Source organism: Hyaena hyaena, unplaced genomic scaffold (genome assembly GCF_003009895.1).
Source record: "Hyaena hyaena isolate Hyena2069 unplaced genomic scaffold, ASM300989v1 scaffold_634, whole genome shotgun sequence".
Lineage (NCBI taxonomy): Eukaryota > Metazoa > Chordata > Mammalia > Carnivora > Hyaenidae > Hyaena > Hyaena hyaena.
In genome coordinates this window covers 490,705-508,756 of record NW_024081267.1, presented here as the reverse complement: position 1 = coordinate 508,756, position 18,052 = coordinate 490,705, and the positions used below count along the sequence as shown (strand labels likewise).

Genomic DNA, 18,052 nt, shown 5'->3' with positions numbered 1-18,052 from the left:
CAAGCTTTTAAAAAACCTGAAGTATAAGAAAATAAATCCTGTGATTTTTTTGTAAAAATATAATGGTAAACACCGTTTGAGGACGCAAAAACAAATTCCAGGATTCATTTTACCTTGTTAGTTTCCACAAACTTTAAAGAGCCTTCCAAAGAATGAGCTCAAAGTTCATTGCCAAGAAATCCAAGTTAACTCTCTGTTGAAAATATGAAAACACTAGTATAAAAATGTAGGATTGAAGCAATTAACTGCTACTCTTCAGGAGAGACAACTCATTGAAATGAGATTGTCTACATCCACAAAATGAAGGCAACAGTAGTTGGTCAACAGAAGTTTCTATTTCCATCTCAGTCAATACTGTAAACTTATTTTTTGTACTAATGTAAACAGGCAAATCAGAGCTTTACCTCCTGAGTACAAGACACTAAATTCCATCGCCAGATTAATTTTTGTTTCAAAGGTTACTGGCAGGCATTCCAGTGGATATATTTGGGAGGAAGGTGAGAATGGGGATAGCAAACAGAAAAGAAGGTATAATTCTGTGTGGAAAAGTCTTATCTTTAATCTGTGTCACTAATGACAAGCTCCTTCACTTAAAAAGTAAACTAGAGATTACTCTATAGAGGAATGTTCTATGTTTCTAATCTCAGTTTCCTGTCTTCATAAAGGGAAGCAGTGGTGTGAACATAAGGGTTCAAACAAGCACCATTTCAAGACAGCTCTGAGTTCCACCTTAAATGGCCGAGAAGCTGAGCTCCATGTCACAGGGGACCTTAATTTGGAGAATTCCTTGGCATGAAAATGAAAATAAAAACAGTAATCAGTACATGCTGTTTCATTTAGTTCTGTTTGCCTTTCATATTAGAGGAAATTCTTGCCACACCTCAAACCAAAATTAAGGGGAAAAGAGAGGGAAGTAAGCCACATAAATCTGACCCACAGCACAAGCATCTCAATTTGAATCCACAAAGTTTTGGATAATGAAAAGAAATACATAATTTTAATTCAAGCCAACTGTTTTCCAAGCAGATTATATTTGCTTAAATTGCTACAGTAATTCAAGGACAGCCCTGTCTGGACACAGTCACTGTGGATTTTTAAGAGACTCAGTTAAAGAATTTAGGAATATCTGATTGAATTTACAGGATTTGCAAATTCATCAACCCCTGAAAACTAAAGCAAACTCAACAGGTATGATGATAAAATAATTTTCAATTTTTAAAGAAAGTATTCCTACTGTTAAAATTTCTTTAAGTATGTTTGATTTGTTTAACATTAAAATAGATGGCAGCCGTCATGAAAGCACGGTATGTGAGAAAAGCTACCTTAAAACTCTGTAGCAAAAATATTCAGAGAAAGAAGTAATACAGTAATTTTAATTTTTTAACTTAATATTTACCCAATAAATAATCTTTGTCTAGGTTTTTTTTGTTCGTTACTTGGAAATGAAAGATTCTCAGGTTAATGGAATCATTTTGTCTCCTTCTCTCTCAACTTTAAATGACAGAAGCTGTGTCTGTGAGCCACATACCCGGCCAGGGTGACAGGGAAGAAGGAGATTTGTACAAATTTCACTAGACATTATCTTAAAATTTCTCTGTTGATCGATTCCTTGACATGTTTCTGCTTTCATTTATATCTTTCTCAAAGAGAAGATGTGAGTGCTCTATCTAGCATGAAAGGAAAGTTTCTTGGGTTTCAGTAAAGATTTAAATGTATTCTGGCTAAAGAATTTTTTGAAATGTTCATATTTTTAATAGGAAAAGAGTCTTACTTCTTTAGGCCTTGGGTGTAACAGGAATGTATACTACTTTGCTTTTATAGAGTTAAATTTAAAACTGTCTGGGAAAAAAATCTGAGTCATATACTAACACTTTGGTTTCTTATATCCCAGTTTGTGTGGCATACCAATGACGTAATTGAGTCTTTAAAATGATAAAATGCAATGAGGCTTTCCAATTACTTTAAACTTTCCAGAACAAAGTTTGATCTCATTTTAATTAAAAATTTCTTATGAAAACATAAGTGCTTTTTCCCAATTAAGAGAAGTGTTACAATATAGAAACATTGGTAGCATATAATACAAAAAATTCATGTTAGTGAATATTTATTAAAAACCAGTTAACATATGTTTTCCTTTGCTTTAAAGTTTCCTGTTCACATCTGTTATTTTTCTACTACTCTATGTAATGGGAATAGCATGCTGTGATGGAGACACCACTCGGAGAGAACAACCATGTTTTCTATGAGTGTGTCCATTCAAAAAAAAAAAAAAAAAAAACACTGTGGCAAAATAACACCGAGAAATAATCAGCATTCGCAGGGACAAACATCACTAACAAGATGTAATCTGCAATTTACTAATCTAATCATCCATTCAACAAATCTTTGAGCACTGAGCAGTGTACTAGATTCTGCCAAAAGTTAGGTCAGGAAATGGGAGAACTGACTGTGAATGTACTGTTTTCCTATGAGCTGTCCCACAGGGAACAAGGCATAAACCATACAACATGAAAAGGCAGAAGTAATAAAAACATGGTTAGCAAATGGTTGGGAAGAGATCAGCTGAATGGAAAATTCAGATAAAAAGAAGAGGTAATTATAACAGGGAAACTTACCAGGGATGAAGTTGAAGACTAAGACGAATAGAAAATATTGGGCCTATGGATGGAGACAGGATTGACTTCAGACTAGAAAACTGGATTTGGTCAAAAGGAAGTGGGACCAGGCTGAGCTACAGAGCCAAAGTCCTCAGGGGATGACTGAGAAGAGAACTTGTCCTTAGGGGAGAGCCTGTCTTCACAGATGCCCAAGACCAAAATCTGGCAACATGAAAGAACCCTTTATTTTCAGAGAGGCTCCCATCATGAGGTCTTGATTAGAAATCGAAGGTATGCAATTAAGTGCAGGATCTAAAGTATCATCCAGGTTTCCTTTTTCCCCCAATAATTTCTCGTAATTGTTGAACAGAGCCATGACTTTAATTCTCAAATGTAAGGCTACTAATCTATGATTGCTAATTTTTTTTGCTAATGTTCTTAATAAAAGGATGAACTTCAGAGCTCTGATGAACAATGCTCACCTCAAAGTTTATCTATGAAACAGTCAGCTTCCAAGACCTCCTACATATCTGCCCCCTCACAGCTGCACATCTGTCCCCCCGCTTCTACTTTTACCTTGTGAGACACAGCAACCTAACAGCAGAACCCCTTGTGCTATGAGACTGAAGTGAAGTATGACATGTACTTTCAAGAGTTAATGGTACAATAGTACAAATTTAACACATAAAATATTATCAACTAGTGAGTAAAATGTACAGGATGCTCTATACCCAATCCTGCTACACTCCCAACATAGGGACCAAATGATGCTCCCAAGACTTCCCTGTGTGTCCCAAGCAGGGTTGGTCTGCTGTGCCCACAGCACTGGGGGTCTCTGCTGTAAGCCTGGTTTCCCTCTGTCAGAAAACTGGTTCACTGTGTTGTATCTCTCCATAAACTGTATGCTCGCTCTTTCCATCTGTGTTCCCCACCAAGCACAATGCCTCATCCCCAGAAGTTAATTCCAGAAAGTCATTAACTGAAGTAACTCAACCAAGCTAAGTAACTAACTACTTACATCTGTAACGTGGATTACTAACCATGTTCACACACAACATCTAGCACAGGTACTAATGGCAGCAGGCTAAAGAGCTCTCCCAAGCTTCCCAGCACCATGTGACTGCCCTCTGGGATGAGACCACACTCCCCCCAGGACTCTCTCCAACTTCACCCACAAACACTGCAGTGTGAGGATATGCTCAACTACATGAATGAATCAAATTAGGTGTTCATTCCTTGAGTGCAGATTCCACAGGTCAGCATTCAGGCCCTCTAAATTCTGGTCCAGATTGGCTGTAACAGTCTTACTTTGCTCCTTCAACAGTTAACCACTATTTCCCAGACATCCTACTCTGTGTTGTTTACATATTTGCTCATCTCTCCTGTCCGGAAACCTTTCTCCCTGCTCTCCTCTATGAGAACTCTAATATTCCTTCAGACTCCAGTTCAAATGCCTCATCCTCCATGAATCTCTTGGATAAAAAGGAACAATGCATGGAGTCTATCCAGATTTGTAAAGGAAAACTTAAGTTTCAAAATCACAGATTGTTTTAAAAGATCAAACCATTGGGGCGCCTGGGTGGCTCAGTGGGTTGAATGTCTCTTGATTTCAGTTCAGGTCATGATCTCAGAGTTTGTGGTTTAAGCCCTGCACTGGTCTCTGCACTGACATCACAAAACCTGCTTGGGATTCCCTCTCCGTCTCTGTCTGGCCCTCCACGCACAGGTCCTCTGCCTCTGCCTCCGCCTCTGCCTCTCTCTCATTCTCAAAACAAATAAACATTAAAAAATCAAACCATTGCTATTTTGGCATACTGTGTAGGTAGGGATAACAAAGTATACCTGAATAAACAATTTTTTAGGCTATCTTCTTGGTTAAAAAAAAAAAAAAAAAAAAGCAGCACAGCAAGGTCATCACCCCAAACCAGTAGGGAATGAGGCTTTAGAGGCTTGACTAGAAGGAGATGTCATGCAGCAGCACCGAGTGCTCATGAACTTAACATGAGGCCAGCTGGAGTGGTCTGTTTTCTCTCAACTGACTGCTGCATGAGTCAGGCTGCGGGTAGACAGATAACTGAAGGAAACAGGGCTGGAGTTTACTGGACAAGGATGCGGATGAAAGGGCAGGACGTGTGCACACGGGTGACAACAGTAATGTGCTGTGGGGTCCGGGCTGCTAAGAGGAACTGAGTATACTGGAAGATACGAGCAAAGGGCAGGGAGGACACAGTGGGATCCACATATCTGGTTCCGCTGAAACTGGGCAATTACTACGGCTGGAATGCATACATGGAGTAGGCTGTGAAGACAAGTCAGGTGTTAAGGGAGCTGCACACTGGAAATGACAAGGTCCATGGCATGTGGGTGCATGGGAGGAAATGCCACTGAGGGGAACATCAGATCCGGGGTTCCTAACTCTGCTTAACTAACAACTTCAAATCCCACATAAACACATGATTACATTCCACACATTTTTAGTTTCTGACAGGAAAATAAACAAGAAACTAAGATGCTAAAGTCCGGGGCAGACTTTCTCAGATGGGGTCTATCAGAGACCATGATTTAAGAAACTGTTTTCTCAATTATCCCAATGATGAAAAATGGCTCCTACTGGTCTGGGGGAATCAGAAATAAGTCATTTCATGACACACAGTGACATTTTGACATTAATTCTCATGAAACCCCGAATGAGAAAGGCACAGAAAAATATCCTCAGAACAAAAGAGGTAGGATTCTTCTTTTTTTTTTTTTTCTAAACTTTTGCCTAAATAACAAATTTATTCCATCTGGATCACTTTATAATTTGCAAAGCACTTTTACATGCATACCTCATATGACTGTAACAACCACCAGTTGAGATAAGCAGACAAACGATTACAATTCTCATTTTATTGATGAGGCAAGAGGCATCTGTGTTACATGGCTTGACCATCACAGTGACAGCCTGAAATAAAGGCCTCAGGCTCCTCGGCCAGTATGCCATCCACCACTCACAACTTCAAGTTAAAAGTGTTTCTCGAGCTGAGAGCTCCCTCCTCTAAATCTTATCCACGCACTCTCCTACTCCCCGTACTGCCTGTCTCTGATTCTCCACCACACCTCAACTCCTGAGAGACCAGATAGTTTGTTGTCAGTATCGTTTATCTAGAACTTAACATAAAAACATTAGTGGAAAAAAACCTGTATAGAATAACCTATTAGAGGCTAAAATGTTGCAGACTGTAAATGTCGTGTGTATTTGGGATTTGAAGCAATTATTCAAATAGATTCAAAAACAAAATAATTAGATGCTGGAAATGGTTTCATGGGGAAAATGTGAAATCATCATTAGGTCTGGACAGAAAACACGAAGAGGAAACATGATAGCTATTTGTAATATCTCAAGCTCTTACTGAAGTGGAATGTTTCATATTCTTCTAAGGGCAGAAAAGAGCATCAGGAAACAGAAAAGAGCAGTGGAAAGGTGTCGGTTAACATTAAGTAAGACACAGAATCTCTCTTCTCATAGGCAGTGACCATCTCTAAAGGGACCAGATAGATAAGGAACCCCCAGCATTTTCAGGGAGGGGGTACCCAGCTGTGGGGTTGAGAGAGATCATGTTATTGTAAATCTACAGTAAGCAAGACAAACTAGGATTCTCTTAAAAGATGGTTATGTAGTCTGATACAATGCAAAATGTGATCTTTTTTTAAAGTGTATTTATTTTGAGAGAAGAAGAGAGAGAGAGAATGAGTGAGGGAGGTGTAGAGAGGGAATTCCAAGCAGGCTCCACATACCACCCCACGTGGGACTTGATCTCATCATGGTGAGAAATCAAGAGCTGGACGCTTAATCGACTAAGCCACCCAGATGCCCTATAACCTTTTTTGATACCACCTTATTGGTTCTCAAATATTAATTTTGGTTTGATCACTGGCTGTTCATTCTGGATATTCTTTTATTTCAGCACAGATATTATGCATTTTATGTAACTGTCAATTTGTATAAGAATTATTCTAAGTTTTACTCACTTTTCCCATAATATATTTCCTTTCTCCTTGTAATAGGACCCCCCCTCAAAAAAAAAAAAAAAAAAATAAGAACATGGGCTTTTTAAGTCCAGCATGTGTCCTTTTCTTCTTTTTTGGAGTCAAAGTATACTGCCAATATGAAAATTATCAATGGGATGAAGATTATGATCAAGAGCCAGATGATGTCTACCAACCAGAATTTCAATTTCATCAGAATGAGGACTATCAAGTTCGTTTTCATCAGTACATGTTAGGCTGTGCCACTGAATGCTTCTGCCCACCCAACTTCCCATCATCAATGTACTGTGACAATCGCAAACTCAAGACTATCCCGCGTGTCCCAGCTCACATACAGCAAGTCTATCTTCAATTTAACGAAATTGAGGCGGTGACTGCAGATTCATTCATCAATGCAACTCATCTTAAAGAAATCAACCTCAGCAACAACAAAATTACATCTCAAAAGATTGATTACGGTGTGTTTGCTAAATTGTCAAATCTACTACAACTTCACCTACAGCATAACAACTTAGAAGAATTCCCATTTCCGCTTCCCAAGTCTTTGGAAAGACTTCTTCTTGGCTACAATGAGATCTCCAGATTGCAGACAAATGCCATGGATGGGCTAGTAAACTTGACAATGCTTGATCTCTGTTTTAATCATCTTGAGGATTCCATGTTACAAGAGAACATACTAACTAAAATGGAAAAATTAATGCAGCTCAACTTATGTAATAACAGATTAGAATCCATGCCTCCTGGTCTGCCTTCTTCACTTATGTACCTGTCTTTAGAGAATAATTCAATTTCTTCTATACCAGAAAATTACTTCAGTGAACTTCCAAAACTTCATGCTCTACGAATGTCACACAACAAACTACAAGACATCCCATATAATATTTTTAATCTTTCCAACCTTATAGAGCTCAATGTTGGACACAACAAACTGAAACAAGTATTCTATATTCCAAGAAATTTAGAACACCTCTATCTAGAAAGTAACGAAATTGAAAGTATGTAAAATTTCTTTATTTTTTAAAGACAAAGAATAGTATTCTGACCTTTTAAAGAACAAATCTTTAAAAACTCTATGCTTTACACATTGCTGAAAATGATTGATTTGAAGTAGCTAGAGAAACGGCAGAAGCTGGCCTCAGAAAGGTGTGCTATGAAGTTTATACTCTTTTGTATTAAATCTTATCACTTTGAGCATTGAAAAGTAGTACTGTATATGAAAAAATGGGAGTATCCTGAGTAGTGGGACTCCAGGTGATTTTTACTTTCTTCTTTTTGAGATTGTTTCTACTAATAATTATTACTCAAATATTTGTTACATAATTAAACTGCCAATGAGGCCATCATTTTCTTAAAAATTTTAATTCCAGTATAGTTAATATATAGTGCTATATTAGTTTCAGTTGTACAATATAGTAATTCAATAATTCTATACATTACTCTGTGCTCATTAAGATAAGTATACTCTTAAAGCCATCAGTGATTTTGATAATACGTAATTCATTTATAGTTTATTTTATTATTTGACTACTATAAAAACTAAATATAATCCCACTTATAAGATTTTAACTAATAAAACTGTATCTCATATTTTAATAAATCCAATGTAGGATTTTAGATGTAATGCAGGAGGATTAATTTTTAATTTATATTTTTCAGATATCAATGTTACAGTGATGTGTCCATCTGTTGACCCATTACATTACCACCACTTAACATACATTCGTATGGACCAAAATAAGCTAAAAGAGCCAATAAGCTCATACATTTCCCTCTGCTTCCCTCTTCTACATACTATTTATTATGGTGAGCAAAGAAGCACTGATGGTCAAACAATACAACTGAAGACCCAAGTTTTCAGGAGATTTCAAGGTGATGCTGATAGTGAAGAACATGATGATCACCAAGAAGGTCCAGAACAAGAAGAAACAGAAGAAAACATTGACCCTCACTATTATGGAAGTCAAGAGTGACAAGAAACTATAGGTATACATTTATGATTTTATACATTATTATTCAATATAAATTTAACTAAACATGGAAAGCTTACAATAATATATCCAGAATCATGTATTAGTATAATATCAGACTGAATTTAAGTTCTTGGTAACATCTGCATCATTATATAGGATTCAAACCTACTTAAAATGATACAAGTCTTCAGAAATAGAAATCAGAACGACAAGTGGGAATAAAAACTAAACTTTAGGGGTGCCTGGGTGGCTCAGTAGGTTGGACATCCAACTCTTGATTTTGGCTCTGGTCATGATCTCACAGTTCCTGAGACTGAGCCCCCCATGCATAGGGCTCTGTATGGACCGCCTGGAGCCTTCTTGGGATTCTCTCCCTCTCACTCTTTCTCTGCCCCTCCCATGCTTGCACATGCACTCTCTCTCCTCAAAATAAATAAAATGAAATGTAAGAAACCTCTAAACTTTCAACATAACAGTATTATCAAGCTGAGAACAAAGTATGCCATCTCAATTAACAGTAACTGTTCTAAGAGTGATGAAAACAATAGTATTAGAAGCAGAGAACTACAGGCCCTCTACCTTGAATTACTAGGAGGGCAGTGTTGAGACGCCCCGGGTGACATTCATGTAAAGGGCAGCCATTCATTTAGTGGTAAATTGTTTTCTCTGACCTCGCCTCCAAAAAAGCTTTCACACTTGTATGAGAAATCTGACCACCATGACATCCACCTCTCTGGTCCTACCACTTAGAGCAACAGAGGATACTTTTGATTTTCAAAAGAGGCCATTCTACTAAGGATCGAACATATATAGTTTCATGAAATCAACTGGTCTTTGTTTTTCTCAGAGCACCAAAGCAACAGAATCTGTATTTGGATAACTGAAAACCAGCAAGTTATCTCATCACAATCCATATTTTAGCAGATTTCAGCAAATGTCCAAAACAATCTATCTTCCATTTTAACTGGAATAAATTTTTTTAATGTTTATTAATTTTGAGAGAGAGAATAAATAGGGGAGGGGCAGAGAGAGACAAGGAGACACAGAATCTGACGCAGATTCCAGGCTCTGAGCTGTCAGCTCAGAACCCAATCCGGGGCTCGAACCCACTAACTGTAAGATCATGACCCAAGCTGAAGTCGGACACTTAACCAAATGAGCCACCCAGGCGCCCTGAGATAAATGGTTTTATAGTAAACTCACTACAGAAAGTCTTTTTGTGTTGTAGTTACATAGAGTTACTAATAAATAACTGCTTTGTTCATAAGGTTAATGTAGCACACAACAATATGCCAGCATTATCAAAACACTCCCATCTTCCTAGCATGATAATATTAGAAATATATATGTGTATCAGCCAACATCTGCTTAATTAGCGCTAATGTTGAATAGAGTTCCTTTAAAGTTTGGACAAGCTTTGATATCTTCTTTAAAACCTTAGAAGAATCTATTATATGTAATCTTTCATTTTGAAGTATCTTAAATACGGCTTATAATGAAGAGGATGGAGCTTCTGTGATGACTTTCTTGATTTACCAGGCTAACATTTCAGGGTTCCTCACATGAGGAATAAACACAGACGGGGGCTACCTATGCGGGGGCCCCAAAGAATAAATGGTAACAATATGTACAACAGACAAGAATCAGACAAGTAAAACTTTATTTTAGGATTTTTTTTCAAGCGTAAGTCTTTATTTTGCTGGAGATAAAGTGTAAAATGAAGTCCCTAATGCTCTTTATTTCTTTGGGTAGGTTATCAGCATTTAGCAGAAAGAGAACACCCACCTGTCCCTAAGGACAAGCTCAACAATTCAGAATGAACACAAACACTCCATTCAATGAACATTCATGAAGTCATTTGGTTCGTAGGGTTTGTAACGAGGGCATGAGACAGAGAGCACATGTGCATCTGTGATACCACGAGATACAACGTGAGGGTAGCAGAGCAAAATGCTAATAATGTAGACAAAGCACACTTTCAACAGAAGTTAAAACAATTTTAAGGACCACCTCCCCCTGTATTAAAATTTTTAAAAATAGGATCATAAATTTAAATATTTATTATGAGCTAATATTGAAAAGTGCTATGGGTATTTCAGTAGATAAAAACAGTGTAACTATTTCTAACCTAAAACAATGGAAGATTTAATGAGGAGCCATCAAGGAAATGCAAATGAAAACTACAATGAGAGACACTTTCACATTCCCTGGGATGGCTAGAATCAAAAAGACAAACAAGTAACAGATGGTATTAGCAAGGAGGTAGAGGAAGTAGCCTCTCCCACACTGCTGGTGGGATGTCGAATGGCGCAGCTGCTTGGGGAAGCAGTCTGGCCATTCTTCAAAAACTTAGAGTCACTTATGCAGCAATTCCACTCCTAGATATAGATTTAAGAGAAACGAACACATATGTTCATGGAAAATGGAAACAAATGTTGGTAGCAGCACTATCCATTAATAGCGAAAAGGTGGACAGCACCCAAATGTCCATCAGATGATGAATAGATAAATAAAATGTGGTCCATATGGTGGAATATTAGTCACCCAAGAGAAGAAGTGAAGTACTGATACATCAGCCTATTTTATAGATGAGCCATGAAAACATCATGCTAAGTGAAAACTCAGTCACATATGACTGTATACTGCATGATCCCATTTGTATGAAGTATCCAAAAGGGGCAAATCTATAGACACAGAAAGACCACAGAGTGCCTGGGGCTGGGGCGAGGGGAAGAGTGGGAAGTGGGGAGTAACTGTTAATGAGCAAAGGGTATGTTTCTGGGGTAATGAAAATGTTCTAAAATTGATTGTGGTGATGGCTGTACAAGTCTAAAGATACTAAGAATTACTGAATCACAGATTTTAAAAGGGTGAACTGTATGAGATGTGAACTGCCTCAATAAAGCTGTTAAAAAATGTAACAAAGAAAAATCAACTCATTCAGGGGCGCCTGGGTGGCTCAGTCAGTTAAGCCTCCGACTTTGGCTCAGGTCATGCTCTCACGATTTGTGGGTTTGGGCCCTGCATCGGGTTCTGTGCTGGCAGCTCAGAGCCTGGAGCCTGTTTCAGATTCCGTGTCTCCCTCTCTCTCTGTCCCTCCCCTGCTCATGCTCTGTGTCTCTCTGTCTCAAAAATAAATAAATTATTTTTAAAAAATTAAAATTAAAAAAAGAAAGAAAGAAAGATCAGCTCATTCTAACACAAGGAAAGAAGGAAGAAAATGCTAACGTGGCAGTAACTATGAAAGACAATGTGAGCACAGACAGATGTCCTAACTATTTCTGGCCAGGACTCAGAGAAGTAGCTCAAATTTCAAGAGGTGGGACTGTGATGCGTGAGTAGGAACTGATGGCCAGGAGAGGGAAAAACAAACTCCGAGGTGAGATGAATATAAATATGTGGCAATTCCTTCCTTCACCTCTTACACTGCGTAAAAACAAAACACTCCAATTTTAAGAATTCTGGAGCCTCTGTTTATATCCTCCTAAACTGATTTTTTTCTAAGTTGATTTTTTAAAAATCCTCAGAGAACAGCTTTTGTGAAGAATAAAATTGCACAATTTAGCAATGCAAAACAAGGAATGTGAAATCTGATAAGCTCTGGCAGAAGTCTGATTTGGTAGTCCCAAGCCAGATGCCTGAGTAAGGTATGAACTCTGAAGCCTCCCTTTCCACATTCCTACAAGGAAGCTGGTTCTCATAGGGCTACTAAAAGAATAAAGAGTATATACAACAAAGCATTTAACAAGGTGCATGCCAGTTCTAGGTACCCGACAAGGAGTAACCAGTACTTCAGCACAGCCAGCCTAGCAGCCTGCTTGATCTGTGTGCCCTCAGATGTCAGACCTTGGTGCTTTCTCAGAGATGCTAGAAAGGAGCTAGCATCTCTGTGGGTTCCTTCCAAGATTCTAGCCGCACAAAAGATTAGTGAACAAGAAAGATTTCACTAAAGGTTTTCTTAGGGAGAGAAAAAAAGGGTACTTAAATCATATGCCCCAAACATATTCCAGGTCACTATCTTCTAGTTCAGCTTTCCACAGCACCTCTGGACAGCCTGCCTGGGTGGAGCCGAGTTCCCTCCACCCCCTTGCTGGGCCCTCTGCCACCTGGCTCCTTCAGCTACAGTAAGATCACACTCTTCCAGCCTAATTGGAAGAAGAGGTCAACTGTGCTCTGCCTCCTCCCTCCAAAGAGTCTCCGTGTAAACCCGGCATCCAGCTGCAGGTTAACAACCATCCATATGCTACTTGAAAATGGTCCTGAAAAACTCATACCCACCATGAGTATTTCTCATTAAAAAAACAAAATAATACCCAAGGCTTTCCCTAGGAGAAACTGAATAAAGTAAGTACTTCTTTAACCAGCACATCAAGACTGCACAATTATCTACCCCAGCTACAAACAAAACCAGTTGATTTGATTATTTACAACAGGGGGAAACATACTGGTTACCTCCTAGGCTAAACAGTATTTGTGACCACTAATAAATAAATCTAAATCACTCCATGAACCTAGGGGTAGTGACGAAACATAAAAGTATAATATACATTTAGCTTTTACAAAGGACATAAAAATAAAGGCTAATTCATAAATTTGCTCACCAAAAAAACTGGCTGAGAGTGTCTAAGTCTGCGCCTGCACACTACCTGCATGTTTTCCCTTTCTGCCCAGGGTTGGGACAACTAAACTAAAGCACAGATGTGTGCATCTCATGTAACACAGTTACCCAACTCCAAGGGGAAAACAGGAGAAATAAACGTTGTCTCTCCTGTATACTTTGACTGTTGGAAAGAATTTGTAAGACCCAAAGGATGGCTAGAACTAAAACCCCTTGGTTTCCTGATTCCAAATCCATTTTTTTTCTAAATCTTGGAAATAAAATATAACAGCAGCTGGAGACAAAATTAAACCATAACAGCTCAAAAAGCTAAAGTCTCTTGTAGGTTCCAATTTCCTAAATAAATGTAACTATGCCTAGCACGTAAATGTCACGGTGTCATGGAGAGTACTGTATGTGCTTGGGCTGCAAATTCGCTACGTGGGGATTTGTGTCCCTCTGGAAACATTAAGCTCACAAGTACAAGTATACATACCTAATATGCACTGCTCCTCACGCCAGGTCATAAGTTCTCCCTCCCCCCCCACCCCCTTCAATCTCCTAAACACTTTATCTCCTCGGACTACATGATTAGGCTTCAGGCTTAAGAAGAGGTGTGGGTTGGAGACAAATATCTAGTAACTCTGTGATTCTCAGTGGGAGCAATGTTGCCCTCCAGGGTATGAGACTGTGGTTTATAAGAAATATTTACTGGGTCTTGGTGCAGTTTCTGGCTCACAGCTCCCCAAATCCCTGGGATTTCCTATAAGCCCAGAGTGACTAAGGGGTCTTCTGTTATGTTAATGAGCTCAAGGGCAGGGGCTGCTGCCAGGAGGACCCAGAGATCCTCAGTCCCCGCTTCAAACCCTCACCTCCACCAAAGACCTCACCAACACAAGAGACCCTGTGGAGGCTGACTCGGCCAATGACTTAGTCAGTGATGCCTATGTAACAAGCCTCCATAAAACCCCAAAAGGACAGGGTTAGGAGAGCTCTGGGTTGACCACAAGGAGATGCCAGGAGAGTGGTACACCTGAAGCTCCACGCCTTCCCCAGATCTCACCCCGCATACTTCTTCAACTCGCTGTTGATTTGAATCCTTTGCGACAGCCTTTAATAAAATAAAGCTAAGTGTTTCCCAGAGTTGTATGAGCCTCTCTGGCCAATCAAAAGAACCTCCGGAGGAATGCACTGGAAGGGACAATTAATTCTCGGTGCAGTGGCCTTCTGTGCAGCCTCCGATGGGGCCTGGGTGGGAACCTATGAACGCACCCAGCGCTCACTGTGGAACTCTGAACAAGAGAGTTTCCCCTTGCGGGGCATTTATGCTTGTGCTCTTGTGTGTCATTAACTGAAGTTACCCCAAGACTGAAGGACAGAAAATGGTCTTGAACCCTGAAATGGCACGTCTAGGACGATGGTGGAAGAGCCTCCTCCTGGGAGTGGCGGTGCCTGGGGGGTAAAGGAGGACGTTCTAGGAGCAGGGGTCTCTTTCTCGCCCCCGCAGGACTGACTCTAGGACTGCCTGAGGAGCTGCTGGACTCACTGTCACGGGGATGGAGCCCTATGAGCAGCTCTCTGCCCAACAACAGGACAGCATTTCCACGGTGAATGGACAACTTCCTGTCTGGAAGGCCACTACTGACAGGAGAATATAAAAACAGACCAGCTCAGCGTGAACTGCATGCTGTCTTCCTAACAGTGATGGAAGAATTGAACAATGTTAAGAGATCCTATGTGTGGGTTTTTACTGACTCATGGGTAGTGGCCAGTAGTCCAGGCATATTGTCAGACAGGAGGGTAATGGAATCTTGGTCTATTAAAGAAATGCCTATATAGGACACAGCCCTATGGAAATAATTGTGGGTATTTATTTTGAAAGAGAGCAAGCAAGCACACATGGGGTAGGGGCAGAGAGAGATTGGGAGAGAGAGAATGCCAAGCCGACTCCATGCTGTCAGTGCAGAGCCTGACACAGGGCTTGAGATCATGACCTGAGCCAAAACTGAGAGTTGGATGCTTGACCAATGGAGCCACCTATGTGCTCTCATAATTATAAGTATCTTAGAAGTGTATTAATGTTGGACATGTCAATACCTATCAGAAGAATCACTTCCCTGGTTTGGAAGATGAGCGGATTCAACATGCAGCTACCTCTATGTGTGCCCTAGAGATGGCCACCTGGGCCCATGAAATGAGTGCATATAGGGGCACTGCAGCAGTGAAGAGACGGGCTGAATCTAGAATCTCTTACACCCTCTGAGGCACAAAGTGTCAATATGAACTGTCCTGTCTGTCCACAGGAGAGACAGAGGCCATAGGCCGTTGTATGGCAGAGCCCCTGATGGGAAGGGCCTGAACATGGCTAGGAACTCAGTTTCATGTGGTAGCCCTTGGGGATACAAATGGGTCCTGACAGGAAGAGATACTGACTCTGGACTGGACTTTGCTGACCTGATGGTAGATGCAAATACTCAGAGTGATACAGAAAACCACAAGAGAAGATATTACACAGTCAACTGTCATTTCTTCAGACCAGGGAATTCACTTTAGAGCTGATAATGTCCAACAACAGGCAGAGAGAAAGAGCTTAGAGAAATATTTTTCCTTTATTTAGTGTGTGTGTGTGTGTGTGTGTGTGTGTGTGAGAGAGAGAGACAGAGAGAGAGAGAGACAGAGAGAGAGAGAGAGAGAGAGAGAGAATGAATGAATGAGCCGGGGAAGACACAGCAAGAAGAAGAGAATCCCAAGCAGGCTCCACACCATCAGCACAGAGCCTAACGCGGGGCTTGATCTCACAACCATGGGATCATGACCCTGAGCTAAAATCAAGTGCCAGATGCTTAACTGACTGAACCACCCAGGTGCCCCTTAGAGAACTACTTTTTATTTCCTTTTTTTTTGTTGTTTTTTTACAAATAGTTTATTGTCAAGTTGGTTTCTATATAACACCCAGTGTCGAGAACTACTTTTATAGAGAACTGGAATGGGCAATTAAAACACTGGTCATCTAAAGCAGGGGAGGAGGAAATACGAAGGGCTGGCTTCCTCTAGAGAGGAAGGTGCTTGTCTTCTTTCTTTCCCAAGTTGCCTCCATGTTTCCCCTGTCACAGGACCAGGGCTGCAACTACAAGGGCTGGAAGCAAGGGTGATTCCTAACCAAGAAACTGTGACCCTACTTTTAATCTTTAGGTCAGAATTCCTAGGGGCCTGATGGGGCAGGACGTGCCTTCACCCCATCTGGAAAATCAGGGGTAACAGTAAATGCAGCCATATTGCCTGGTGTTAAAGATAAACCTCTAGTTCTGCATTTGTGTGACCTGACCTTATCTGAACTGAAGTACACTGTGGGGGAAAGGCTTGTTAGACCCGTACTGCAGCTGCAATCTAGATCAGCATAGTGGCCAAATCTAATATCCCTTCCAAAGGCAGAAAAGCTCGGGTACTAAAGCAGTAAGGAAATGAATAAATGGGTTATAAAATGAGGGAAATCCAATATTAAACTGACACCTCGAGAGGGGCTCAGAGAAAGAGGTATGGTCTTAGCTCGATTATACCAGAAGGGGTGAAGCCTGACATTGCTGAGATCACTCCTGCTTTTGGAACTGACCAGATCACACAGAAGCCTGCAAACCTGAGTGGCCTTGCCCTGGGAGACAACTGCATAAGATGTGAGGATGGAATGAAAATGTATCAGTGACTGAATAAATTTCTAGTAGTGCATCAGCATCTTTTAACTTTTATCGTTGTTTTGCTGCGAGGGATCCATGTTCAAGGACCACAGGATGGACTACCGTACTGTGATGTATACGAAGTATGTATTTGGTCATTCAAAGGGACAATGTCTTCAGACAATACTGGTTGTCATGACTGACAAGTGTAGGGGTGGAGGAATGTTTCTGGTATCCAGTGGGCAGAGGGCAGTGAAGCTGCAAAATGTCCCACAATGCAAAGGACAGCTCCTACCACAAAGAACTACAGTCCAAGATTTCTGGATTTTTTTAAAAATTTATTTGCCAGACAGAGAGCGCGAACAGAGGCACGCTCTACCAGGGGAGGAGCAGAGACAGAATCCCAAGCAGGTGTGATCCTGTGAACCTTGAGACCATGACGTAAGCTGAAATCAAGAGTCGGATGCTTAACCGACTGAGCCACCCAGGCACCCTAGTCCAAGACTTTAATAGTGCCGAGGCTGAAAAACTCCACGGTAACTAGGTTCTAGTACAAGAGATAAAGAAACTGAGGCCCAAAGAAGTTAACTCGTTCAAGATCAGTGCCAACAGGGGAGTTTCTTCTGAGGAGAACTGAACTTTCATGGCTCTGAGTGCACTTGTGTACTTCTGGTAGAAAAGAGGCGCTCAGCATGCTCACTCAATCGATGAGTGCCGACAGAACTGTGGTCACCAGCCCTAACTTTCCAAGGAAAGAGGCTGTAATTCACAAAATAGAAATTTCACGCTGTGTAGGTCACTAGTAAAACACCCAGTCTCTAATGTTCTCTAAATCTGACTTAAATTAACATCTATTTTTTGCTCACTTTTCAGCAAACCTGCCACACAACGCAAAAAAGATCAGTATTTACTGTTTCGTTTTCAGATATTTGCAAAGCCTATAGAATTGTTAACAGTATACTTAAAGCCATGAAACTGATCATTTATATCAACCAAAACCAGAGAAGATTACCACTAAAGGTAAAATAATTCACATTCAAATAAAATCATGAGCATTCAAGTCTTAGTGTGTCCAAGCTTTAATGTGATAGACTCTAAAGACAAGAGGGGGGAGGGACAGACAGAGTGAGGGGGGAGGGGCAGACAGAGCGGCGGTGAGGGGGGGGGACAGAGGATCTGAAGCGGGCT

The 18,052-nt window shown here is 40.4% G+C and overlaps 2 protein-coding genes across 3 annotated transcripts in view; one reads left to right on the top strand and one right to left on the bottom strand.

Moving 5' to 3' along the window:
- LOC120219629 (centromere protein P) overlaps positions 1-18,052 on the bottom strand; it is a 235,405-nt gene that overhangs the window by 130,688 nt on the left and 86,665 nt on the right. The window lies entirely within an intron of this gene.
- Positions 6,682-11,498, top strand: OMD (osteomodulin). The gene is made up of 3 exons (XM_039216465.1): positions 6,682-7,621; positions 8,283-8,609; positions 10,349-11,498. The coding sequence occupies exons 1-2, from the start codon at positions 6,682-6,684 to the stop codon at positions 8,594-8,596; spliced, it is 1,254 nt and encodes a 417-aa protein (XP_039072396.1). The 3' UTR covers positions 8,597-8,609; positions 10,349-11,498.